Raw genomic sequence first — 13,060 nt, 5'->3', positions numbered from 1 at the left:
TTAGTCAGTTCTTAATTATAGACATACAGTTCTTTATAGAGTCCTTATAATATTCCTCATCTTCTTTATATTCTTCTTCTTTCTTCTCATTCTCCTGCGTCTTATTTATCACCATATTTATAAAATACTGTATTTCTTCCTTGGCTCTTATCTCTTTGATCTTTTTAATATTACAAGTGTTTATTAATAAATCCAGATTTATTATAAATTTAATCTCTTCTGTCTTGGCTTCTTCTACTGTGATACTCTGGAGATATTTGTAATATTCCTGAGTATTAGTATTTAGTAAATATAAGAGCATTATGGACTTGTAGTAGGGAGACGGAGAGGGATGAGTAGCGTAAGCATGGGCATATTCTTTGAAGTTCTTAGTGTTTATAAGTTTATCAAGGAGATTATTAATATTCATGGAGAAGGGCATAAATAAAAACATAATTTAAATATATTTATTATTTATCTAATATTTGAATTTGATTTATTTGATATTAGTTTGCATGAATTTGATATTAGTTTGTTAAGACTTTGTTATGAATTTGTTTGTTAAACTAAGGTAATCTAAAAAATGTAAAATATAACAAATATGACTAGACAAATATAACAAATATACTGAAATATTACTACATTATAGCATTTATTATAATTTATTCTTAATTTATTGTGTTTTTTTATGCTATAAATATTTTCTTCTTTTTTTCCCTTAGCATAAATGGATTACGAAGAAAGAATAAAATCCAAAAATTGGAAAGAGAGACAAGAAGCCTACGAAGAATTAGGTAATCATTTCTCACAAGGGAGATATTTAGAATATCTTCCTTTACTCCAGAATGAGACAAATATCCCCGCTTTAGAAACTTGTATAGATTCAATCTTAAAATGTCCTATAATTACAACATTACATGTTAGTAAAATATTCCTACAAATTGGGAATAATAAAACGAGTATAAGAAATAGAATATTCAATCTTATAAATAATATAAAAGATTCTGATTTGATTCCTACACTTGTCTTATTATTAGACAATAAGAACCCTAAAATAGTCCATAATATTTTAATATGCCTAAATAATCTTTATGAAAAAGGTCAGTCTCCTGAATTTGTGCTTAATTCTTTGAATTTCGTGTTAAACCACAGTGATAAATTAATAAGAAGTGAAGGTATGAAATTGACAATATTAATTTACAAAATGATAGGAGAAGACATAAAGAAATATTTGAATATTAAACCAATATTAATGAAAGAAATAGATGAACAAGTTTGTAATAAAAAAGTAGTGGATTTTGATTATATGAAAATTAATGATGAGAAATGGACTGTAAGAGTAGAAGCCTTAAAAGAATTACTAAAACAAGATACAATAAAACAAAATACAATGAATAATATAAAACAAGATACAATGAATAATTTAATACAAGATATTCTTTATCAAAGAATTAATGATCCAAATAATCAAGTCTTCTTTTTAGTACTAGAAGTAATCTTAAAATTTAAGATAACAAAAGACAAGTTTATAAATGCACTAATAGAAAGATTAAAAGATAAGAAAAATACCATAACAAACAAAATCAAGGAGACATTAATAGAATTAGAAATAAAACAAATAAATCCACAATATTTACTGGTAAAAAGCCCAGAATTAAAATATAATTTGATAGAAATATGTCAGAGATTGAAGATACGAGACAAAGAAGTAATAAGAAATATAATTAAGTGTACTGGAGACAGTCATGGACAAGTGAGGAAACAAGCACTAGAAGCGCTTTGTGTACTTGAGCCTGATAAAAGTCTACTAAGTAAAGAATTAATCAATAAGCTTACCAAACTAGATAAACAACCAGATAAACAACCAGATAAACAACCAGATAAACAACTAGATAAACAACAAGATAAAGAAGTTTTAAATGTGGAAATTAATGTAGCAGATAAAGGCAACAATAAAGTTGAGAGAGACATAAAGAAAGACAATATTAATAAGAATAATATTAATAATTATGTGAGGAAGGGACAAAAAGGAAATAAAGATTGCCTTGATGCTTTCTATTTAAAATACCCATTCCTAAAAGAATCCCTTTGGAATCTCAGACTAGAAGGCTTAAAATCAAATCTAGAAATCCTCAAATCTGAAGAAATCTCAAATCTAGTCCACGCCATTTCCACTTTAAAAGACGCCAATTTCCAAGTAAACATTTTCTTTATAAATTTACTAATAGAAAGAAAACAAGATCTAAATTTAGATTTAGAAGAAATTATAATATATTTCTGTATAGATAAAATTACAGAGATAAAATTAAGATCGATAATATTGGAAATATTATCGATCATTAATAGAAATTTAGTATTAGAAATATTTATAGAAGAAATATGTAAAATAAAAAAAGGGAAGAAGTTTATAGAACTGGTGAGAATGTTAGGGGAGTATCAGAGAGGAGAGAAAGAGATAGAAGAAGTTTTTAAGATAGGAGTGACTGGGATACAAGAAAAGAAGATAGTAGAAGAATTAAGAAACAAAATGCAAGCAAAAATAAACCAAGAAGATGAAAAAGAAAATGATTCTAAGACTGACTCTATAAATATTGAGACAGACGATTTAAATTCTAGGACAGAATCTATAAATATTGAAACAGACGCTTTAAATATTGCCGACTCTATAAACATCGAGTCTGATTCTATAAATATTGAGAATGACTCAAAAGATACAAAAACAGAAATGAAAATTCCAGACCCAATAATATTAAATGATCATACAGATGTTATAAACTTCTCAGAAAGTATAAATCAGTACATTAAAGAAGACAGACAGTCCACATTCTTCAATAGTCTCATAATCCACTGCATAACTCAGAAATACATTTTATCAGAAAACGAGTGCGAGGCACTCGTTTCCCATTTTATAAAAAAAGACTTCCACGAAGAATTTTCCCTAATTGACCGAATTTACCCAGTCACGAGATTATTTCTAATCTTGAAGAAAGTCATAGACGAGAAATCTGAGAAGTGGATTATAAACATACTCCAGAAATATACAAATACTATTGAAATAAGTCAAAATGTTATAAAGAACAGTGAAGATTTCTTGGATTTTATGGATAAAATAAATAATAAAGAGAAAGTGCAAATACCAAAATTCAGCACATGTACTTTCTCCACGCCCAATAAAAAGGCATCTTATAATGAAAAGAATTATAAAGATACATATCATAAAAGAGATATAGAATATAATGATACATCATATTATGATAAAAAAGATACATCTTATAATGCAAGGAATTATAAAGTAAAACATAAAGACAATAAAGATAAAGACAATTCATTATATATTAAAGATAAAGACAATTCATTATATATTAAAGATTATAAATTATTGGCACCAAGTGTCTACGAAGATGTGGAAATAAATCTAGACATCGAGAAATCTCTAGACTGCCTAAATTTATCCCAAAGCTCAAGACTCACGCCAGATCTCAAGAAATTTAGAAAAGACTTCCTAAGTCCAAGAAAAAACATGGAAAATTTAGAAGAAATCTTAGACCACATTATCGACTCAGATCAAATAAAAAGTGAAGAAGCATTCAGAAAATTATCAGAAATAATCAAAAAAGACATAAACTCAATCTTATTCTCTGCTAATTCTATAATCTCAAGTATATCTATCCAATTACTAGATACAATTCATAAACCAAAATACTCAAAATTAATACTAGGCGTCTTATTAAAACTAAGTCAGAATAAAATATTCTGTGAACAAATTAGAAAAGAAACATTAGAATCTGTAAATATAGACTTGATAAATATAATCAGAAATGAAGAATTATCAGATGTAGTCAGTGACATACTAACAAACTTGTGTCTAAATTGTAAGATGAGTCATATTTTAGAAGTATACTTAAATTTAATTAATAATAAATTTAAAAACGAGATACCTCTCAAATTAGTATGGAGACATTCTAAATCTCTGGATATGAAGAATAAAGAAGAAATACAGAAGATTTTAATAATCTTCGAAGAGTTTTATAAGAAAAGTGTGTATACTGACTTATTGGAGAATATGACGACATTTAAAATATGCATTTTACATTTAAGGGAAATATGTGTGTATTATCAAGAAAATGTAAAGAGATTTAATTATGGGAATAATATAAGAAAAATAGTAGAGAAAATATTACGAGATGAAGAAATAAACATAAGCACAATGAGAACAAATTTATAAATAAGGGGGATAAACCTTATTTATAGATTTGTTCTAATAATCAAGCATATAAGAATTCCTGCCTTGAAATGAGAAAAATGTCATCATGAGTAAATAAAAATTAAAGTTTAAAATTATTTTGAAAAAATTAAGTAACATTTTCTTGCCTAATTTAAAAAAATAATTTCGCATTTTAATAGTCAAAACATTATGCACTACACTCCTAGAAATAACTAACATGTACTGATTCATCATTACTCCCTTTTTTTTATTTACTCCCTTTTTAATATTTACTCCTTAAATTACTGCTTTTAGTCAAGAGCAAATTTATAATTATAAATTTCACATTAAATATATATAGTAAGTTAATTATGAATTATAAATTTCACATTTATTAAATATAGTAAGTTAATTTTGAATCCCACATTTATTAAATATAGTAAGTTAATTTTTAATATTAGTTCCTTTTTTATATTTTTAGTAAATAGTTTGTTTGTTTTAAACAAACAAACTATTTTGCAAAAATATAAATACTTCTTTTTTCGCATGAAAAAGTCAAATTTTAATTTTCATGTCATCAACAAACAAACAAACGAAAATGTATTTTTCTAAATTACTAACCCCCAATGGATACAATTAGATCACTAAATAGAAAATATCTCCTTATTCCTAAAGTCTTCTTCTTTTCTATTGCTATGTTATTTTACACTTTACACACATTCAAGAGTGTCTTCGCCAAAGACAAATTTAAAGTTTCAGAAAGTGCAGTAGGAACAGGATTTGGTACATTAATGTTCATTACATTCTTTACTAATATTTATATAGGATCTCTAAATGATAAATGGGGAATGAGTAAATGGTTCCTCATTTTATTCCTTACATTGAGTTCTATATTCTTCCAATTATTCTTCTTTTTAAATTTGACTGGTGGATTTAGTTCTGTTTTATTCTGGATTAATATGTTATTTTACTTAGGAGCTAATTTATGTACTACTCCTTTAATGGATAAGATTGTATTAGAATATCTTAGTAAGATCCCTAATATAGGGGCAAATACTTATGGTACTCAGAGATTATGGGGGACTGTAGGGTATGCAGTCTGTAATTATGTAGTAGAATATATTGTAACAGATAGTAAAAATGAAGCCACTCAGTGGACAAATCTAAGAGTTTATAATATTTTAGTAGCTCTAATTACAGTCGGGTTATGTTATTATTTAATAAATTGGGATACAACAAGAAGAGAAACTGCCAGAAATGATATGTGGAAGAGTTTTAAAGAATTATTATTTAATTGGGATTATATGTTCTTTATATTTATAATTTTACTAAATGGGCTCACTAGGGCGAGTATGACTATTTTCCTGACTGTGTACTGGAAAGATGTAGTGAAAATGAAGCCTTATGATTTGAAAAATTACCCAGGAGTAGTCAGTGGGCCACTGAGCATTTTTAATAAAAATACGACCAGTACTGCAAATATGTTCGGGATTATTTTCGAGATAGTGACATTCTTCACTGCCAAGGGGATTATTGAGCGCATTGGCTATTTCTGGCCTTTATTCTTAGCCCAGGGTGCTCAAATGGTCAGATTTGTCCTTTACTGGATGCTGCCCTATGACAGCGACTATTCTTACGCGGCAGTCTGTGGTATCGAATTATTCAAAGGTATAAATTTTGGTCTAACTCACTGCTCAGCAGTCCAGTTGGCCCAGAAATTGTGTCCTCCACATCTCAAGGCCACTTCACAAATGGTCTACCAAGGTACATTCACAGGATTAGGCTCTGTATTAGCAGGCCTGATTTGTAGCGTAGTCTTCTCAGGAGATACAATGAAAGATAAAAATATTCCGAGAAGTGAGAGAGCTAGAGTATTCAATGTCTTCTTTATAGTGAATATGGTGTTTACAGCCTTGACACTTTTATTATTCTTCTATATGTATGGAATAGTAGAAAATGTGTTATTTAATAGCGAGAATGCGGAGAAAAAACTGGAAATGTATGATGAGAAAAATATGGAAGAAACAAAAAAGAAGCAAATAGTAGACAAAAACGTAGTTGAGAATAAATAATGTAGAAATGAAAATTTATAATATCTTATTTATTTATAAAGTCATTTAAGAATATTTGTGTTCTATTACTCAACATATCTATATTTGTATTTTGTAGTTTTATCTTACATTTTGAATTTAAAAAGTTTTTATAATATCTTATATTATAATGTAAGAGCTATAAAATTCTACATACTGTTTTTTTAGAACCTAAAAAAAATAGTTTACATTTGTGATGTTATTTTAATATAGAGAATAAATAACTTATATATTAGTCTTATTTTTTTAATATTAAATTTTTTTTATATAAATAATAATAAAATCAGATGTTAAAGGTATAAATTATTCTACACATGTAGAAAAATAATATTAAGATATAAATTATTTTAATGGTTCACTTTTCTGTTCTTTATGTCCATCATATGGGAACAATGTATTTTTAAACACATTCTGATACATTTTCATAGTCGTAGTAAAAACAAGTCCAGCAAGTAGAAACAAAATCCCAGCCAAAATGACTCTCAAACTCAAATCTTTATTTACTGGGTCACTCACTCCATTCTTAGGTATTATTTTTTCCTTAATATCAAAACTGACTATTCTTCTGTTACCATCTTGTATAATCCTCTTTTTTATAAAAAACACGTCTCTGTATCTACTTCTGTCCACATTACTATTAGCCAATTTATTACGTACCTTGTTATGTACATCTGGACTTATGTCTTCCATCTCGTGTTGTATTAATGTCTCAAGATTCTCTGGATTAGTTTTTATTTTACCGTATCTTATAGATCTCTGGACATTTTTCGGGACTTTAACGTTCAAAGGTGACAGGTCTGTGGACTTATTGTCAAGAATATTGTCGAATGATTCTTCAATTGGATTGTAAGAATCAGTGTCGTCGTCTAAATATGGAGAGTGTAAGTTGTAAGAATCATTGTTGTAGACAGACATCATGGTGTAGATTACTGGGAGAAAGAAGAACATTTTAAATGTTTGAAACAAAAAATTTTATATGAAAAAAAATTTGAAACGTGTTACAAGTTGACATGATATAACAAATAAGACATGTTTATAAATGTATAAAAGAAAGAGATGGATTTTATTTATTGTAATAAATATAAAATGAAACAAAATATTATCATATGTGTGAAATTTGATAAATTTAAAGTAATAAAAAAGAAACATACATATAAAAAAACAAGTAAAAACAATTTCTTATATATATAATGTCTCTTATTAAGCATTGTCTAGAGTTTTTAATAAAAAAATTTATACTCTTATTCATATAATTCGACCACTAAATACTATAAAAAATGATGATTTATGAACTTTAGACGAATAAATAATATTAAATTCAAATAGAACTTATTTACTTGGTAATTATGCATAAGAGATGACAGTAATTAATATTCTATCAAAAAAGCTGTCACTAACTATTTATTTTAATAGGCTGCCAGTCCAAAAAATAACTGTGAGCCTATTACAGAGGAATAGTAGAATTTTAAACTGTACATAGTATATGTTTCAAAGTAAACCATTTAAATTAGAACCTCATACGTAAGCAAATCGCTCGAATTTTATTGACAAAATTGAGTAGTCAAAATCACTTACATATAAACGAGATTCAAATTTTACTTTATATACTTACGCAAAAGAAATATTTCCGTGGTTATGACCAGATACTTACGCAATTCTACAAGATTATTGTTTTACAGCTCTAATTTAATTTTACATAAAGTTTTTTTATGTTTTTAAGTCGAAATTTACATATAAAAAAAAATATTTCAGTATGCAAGATGATACTATAACTTATAATAATAATAAGAAGATAATATATGCTTTTATATTGAATAATAACACAAAAATATTATTCAAAATAAAATTTTTTATTCAGTAAATCCCTTTTAAATAAATAGAAAATTTTTATTAAATTAATTATTTCTCGCTTAGAGCCGACTCAAGATCATTTCTATATTTATTATCAATCATTTCAGAATTCTCCGCAGCAATAAAAACTAATCCAATGAATCCTGATGTTATAGTCGTCATAGCTAACATAAAAAATATAACTGGTAGACCGCCACTATAGACGTAAGCTTTCAGCACGTAAGAATTCATCTTGGGATCAAAAAGATAATAATAAATACTAAATCCAGAAAAAAACCCAACTACACCTGCAATCATATTTAGTACCAGGCTCAGTGCACTATGGCCAAGTATTCCTACAGGAGAGAGCGCAGTGGCCAATTCGAAGGCAGAGTGCATAGATTTAGAATAACTGTCTCCGTGTATCGCAATATATGGGAATGTCAAAGTATTGGCAAATTCAAGTATATCTTCTAAGAGTGAAAATATGACAGCAGCGATACATAACAATATATCCACCAAAAGATTATTTCTTCTCTCTTCTCTATTTCTATCTCTTTTTTCATTGATAATAAATCTTATAGTAGATACTATTGATATTACTAATCCACCTAAGCAGATAGAACCAAGAGAAAAAAGTGTAACCTTAAGAGCCTTTGACAGACTTGAATTTGCTTCATCGAAGATATGATGTGCTGCCACAGATGTAATATAAACTTTAAAGAAATATACTGCGTTAGAGAATGTCCAGAATAAATTCAAGATGAAAAAGAAGTATAAGACAGTATTAGAAGATAAATATTCGTTGTTTTTGATATCCATATTAATAATTAAAAACATTTGGAAGACTATAACACTAAAAACTAGTACCAAGCCGAACAAAGCGGTAAATAAATTTTTTAAAATAATCTTAACTGCTACTTTTGTAATTTTAGCTGCTGGCCTTAACCATTTCCAATATCTGTATATTACATAAGCCCATAATAAAAACAAAATAACTGGTAAAATCAAATAAAGACTAGGTACCCAATTATTTATCTTTAGAATGGCCACTACAAGTAACAGTGCACCAATTGGATAGCAAAGGAGTATTAATTTGAGAAATACCTCTGGGAAAAATCTAAGACATGTAAATGTAAAGAAAAGAAATCCAAACACTACACCGCTAGAATATAAGCCAGCTTGTAAGTCAAGTATTTCTGTAAATACCACATTTGTCTTATTCATATTCAATATGCTAAAAGTAGAAAAACCTATAACAGAGATGGCGTATAACACGAAAGCCCATGCGTCATGAAATTTTCTTGATTTTCTTATGTATTGGGAATTTGCTGTTGACGAATTCATAGCCCTTCGAATTAAATTTTTTAAAAATAAATAAAAAACGGTAAAGGGGAAAAGGAGTAAAATTAAAACGCATATGTAATAGTGGGAAAGTGTTTTTTGTATAGTCAGAATCTTGTGTATTTATAGCACATTTAACTAATTTAGAACTACTTAAAAGGTCTTAATATTGAATGATATGTAGAGATAACACTATAAGAAGAATTAAATTAATTGATAAATTAAAATATTTTATAAATTTGGCTAAAGTTAGCTTTAGCTAACAAAAATGCATATAGGGTTTTTTTTCTTTTTTTTGCCCCTTTTTTTAAAAAATGGAGGAGACAATTATGACTAGAGCAGAAATGGAAACAGTCTATAATATTTTATTTGACAAAAAAAGAAACAGTTATCCAAAGTGTGTAACGGTAGAATGAGGTTGCTTAGTAAACAGGTCACTATCTTAAAATGTACTTGGAAGAACTGTAAGAAGACATTTCAATGTGGAAAGGCACATTCTTTGAACTTTAGACTCGATCATATCACAATTTTGCAGATACTTAATTTGTGGCTTCTAGGATATCCTCGTTAGTATATTAGCCAAATTTTATGTTGTTCAAAACCTTCAAAATCGTTTAATTTAAAAAAGCTAAAGCAAATAGACATTTATGATAAATATTTATCATCTTTGGACAAGATGGGCGGGGAAAATATTATATTAGAAATAGATGAAACTAAAATTGGAAAAATAAGTATAATAGAAGTAAACTAGTGAAAGGGTTTTGGTGTTTTGGAATGATAGAGCGTTTTTTAAAACGAACTATAATAATTACATATATTAAAAAAAGAGATAAAAAAGCACTTACTGACCTTTTATTTAAATATGTGAGCACGGAAAGTACTATATACAGCGATATGTGGAAGGCTTACCGTTCCTTGGGTAATGATTTCGAGCAACATCACATGGTCAACCACTCATTACACTTTCGAGATCCTAATACTGGGGTTCATACCAATACCATAGAAGGTAATTGAGATCACTCAAAAATTCTATACCTAACCGAAATAGGTCTGCAAATAGTGCCAAATTTTATTTATTAGGTATACTTTGAAGAAATGCATCTAATTCTGTTTTTGATGCATTTTAAATTTATTGTTCTGATTTTTGTTTTTGTTCCTTCCTCATCGTTTTCTCTCCTCCATTTTTTAAAAAAAGGGGCAAAAAAAAGAAAAAAAACCCTATATGCATTTTTGTTAGCTAAAGCTAACTTTAGCCATAAATTTTTTCAAAGCGTTATTTTAATATCAAAATATGCTAATACATTTTCAAGAAATGTTACAAAAGGACCAATGATATTTTAAAAGGGGGTTCAAAAGTTGAGATAAATTAAATCAACAATATTTACACATTACAATTAGATTTATAAAGTAAATTTGTCAAGCATGTAGTTATTGCTTGTTTATCTAATTTTATTTATATAGAAAAGATATGAAAAAATAAATACATCTCTCATTTTTTAATTTCTAAGATTACTTTTATGTTTAGCTGTCTCAATTGTCCATAGATAAATACCTTTGTCCCTTGTTATCCATGTTTACTTTACTTTTTCATCTTTAACATTAGATTGGCGAGAAAATGGCTCTTTGTCAAATGCTTTTTGATTTACAATGTATTTATTGCCGCCATTTATATTTGCCTTAGTTCGTAATTACAAAAAAATTTTAAAACATGGACTCATAATATAGTATGAATTTATATCTAAGTGAATGCAATATAAAAGATTCCCACTCTTTTTTAAATTTTTTTTTTGCTATAAGAGATCATTAACTAGTTTCTGTTCAAGTTATAATAGAGTTTATTAAAATCTGCGAATCTGGGAGAAAAAAAACAGAACAAAGAATATATTTTACCTAATTAAATATTTCTATTTATTGTACAAAATATTATAGACATGCTCGCATTTTAATCTAAATATTATGTACAACTTCGCAGCTTTGATTTTTTTCGATTCGCCCTAAAATTATATGCAACGACACATATTAGAAAAAAGATTAATTTTTAAGTTTCAACTTTATCCATTATGCCGTCAAATACTAAAGATTAGGAGTTCTTGCGAAATTTAGTGCATATGTAGGATATTGCTCAGCAAGCATATAGTAAAATCTTACATCTGTTTATCCGATTGCTTTGTCCCTGTGGCAATACTAGACGATGTCCAATACTGAAGCGAAGTAATATCGTCACAACAGAACAAATGCTCGATATCTTGCCTGAAAAATATCTGTTATTATAGGCAATTTTACTAATTTTGAGTCCTTTTTAATCTAATAAAATTATATAATGAATTTTTATTTTAGTATAAAACGATTTAACATAACTCGCCTGTTATTAGATAAATTTATAATCTAAATCTATTTTATTGTTTTGTTACAGTAAACCTATAAATTAAAACTTAGATAAATTAATCATAAATATAAGTTTTATTTAACTATGGCATAGTAATATATAAAATTCATAATTTAAACACATATATATTCACGTATTTATCAATCATATAATTAATATTTCATTTTAAGACAGTTTTACATTATATGAGGCTATCATATTTAACTATTAATTTATTTAGAATAGGATCTAGATGCATTATTGATGCTATAATATTAGCATATCTTCTTCTTAGAATAAAACAACATTTTTAAAGTGTTTATAACATTAGATTTTAAACTTAATAAATTTTAAAAGGAAAATATCAATAAATTTTTATCTTGAACGGTAATTTTTTTTACTTTCGATTTAGTAATTTTTTGGACTATAAAATCCATTTAATGTCCAAAATAAAAATAATAAAGCTATAAAAAAATTATATTATGTTTGTTTATTTTTTGAATTTTTTTTGCGATTGTGTTTTACGTTTATAAATTACATAAAAAGATTTTTTTAAGAATTAATAATTCTAATACACTTGTTAAACCCATAAGTAGAGTTAAATGCACAAATATGCAATAGACAATGAGATCAAAAAAATCTATATTTGCCAAACTTCTAGATTAAAAAGACAAAAAGACCTGAAAAATAGAATGTCTCTTAACGATCAAAAAAAAAATTATGTTGTTCAAAGTGAAATAATCAAAATTTGCTGTTGTACTATAATATAAGAACCTAACACATATATTACTAGAGTAAATTAGTATTTAGACTGCCAAGTTCTATTTGTTGAAATACTTTACATGGCTATAATTGCATCAGAATTAATTATATTGTTTTGTTTATATTAAAAAAAATTTACTTATAGGCTGATACCAATAATTACGTTTTCAATGTATGTGTTCGGCGTATCAAATGATAAAATATGCCACAACTTATTGTTCTTTATGAATCATAAATTGAAAGAAAAGATATACAGTCTATAATACGAGTAAACTTAATGAAATTGTGTACATGGACTACACATTTGACAATTTCAAGTTTAAATCATACAATAAAGTGAAAGATTGTAATGATTTATTCCAATCTGATGTAAATAAAATTTTGCCCTGGGATGGATATATAAAAAATATTTCTAATTGTGTTATAGATAAGATTTTTACTAAAGATAAAATGTTACAAAAATTTTGGTGCACAATGAAGAGGATT

The 13,060-nt window shown here is 26.9% G+C and overlaps 5 protein-coding genes across 5 annotated transcripts; 2 read left to right on the top strand and 3 right to left on the bottom strand.

The window, feature by feature from the left end:
- Window positions 1-4: 4 nt before the first annotated feature.
- Window positions 5-409, bottom strand: VNE69_08012 (uncharacterized protein; the record flags this gene model as incomplete). The annotated part of the gene is made up of 1 exon (XM_065474327.1): window positions 5-409. The coding sequence occupies one exon, from the start codon at window positions 407-409 to the stop codon at window positions 5-7; it is 405 nt and encodes a 134-aa protein (XP_065330399.1).
- Window positions 410-706: 297 nt separating this feature from the next.
- Window positions 707-4,204, top strand: VNE69_08011 (microtubule binding protein Stu1-like; the record flags this gene model as incomplete). Its single annotated transcript, XM_065474326.1, has 1 exon — window positions 707-4,204. One exon carries the CDS (start codon window positions 707-709, stop codon window positions 4,202-4,204), a length of 3,498 nt encoding a protein of 1,165 aa, XP_065330398.1.
- A 605-nt stretch (window positions 4,205-4,809) lies between these two features.
- On the top strand, window positions 4,810-6,255 carry VNE69_08010 (hexose transporter; the record flags this gene model as incomplete). Its single annotated transcript, XM_065474325.1, has 1 exon — window positions 4,810-6,255. One exon carries the CDS (start codon window positions 4,810-4,812, stop codon window positions 6,253-6,255), a length of 1,446 nt encoding a protein of 481 aa, XP_065330397.1.
- Window positions 6,256-6,615: 360 nt separating this feature from the next.
- VNE69_08009 (uncharacterized protein) lies at window positions 6,616-7,221 on the bottom strand (the record flags this gene model as incomplete). Its single annotated transcript, XM_065474324.1, has 1 exon — window positions 6,616-7,221. The coding sequence occupies one exon, from the start codon at window positions 7,219-7,221 to the stop codon at window positions 6,616-6,618; it is 606 nt and encodes a 201-aa protein (XP_065330396.1).
- A 951-nt stretch (window positions 7,222-8,172) lies between these two features.
- On the bottom strand, window positions 8,173-9,450 carry VNE69_08008 (plasma membrane transporter PNS1-like; the record flags this gene model as incomplete). Its single annotated transcript, XM_065474323.1, has 1 exon — window positions 8,173-9,450. The coding sequence occupies one exon, from the start codon at window positions 9,448-9,450 to the stop codon at window positions 8,173-8,175; it is 1,278 nt and encodes a 425-aa protein (XP_065330395.1).
- Window positions 9,451-13,060: the final 3,610 nt, after the last annotated feature.

Source organism: Vairimorpha necatrix, chromosome 8, assembly GCF_036630325.1.
Source record: "Vairimorpha necatrix chromosome 8, complete sequence".
Classification (NCBI taxonomy): domain Eukaryota; kingdom Fungi; phylum Microsporidia; family Nosematidae; genus Vairimorpha; species Vairimorpha necatrix.
This window is presented reverse-complemented; position numbering and strand designations above follow the sequence as displayed.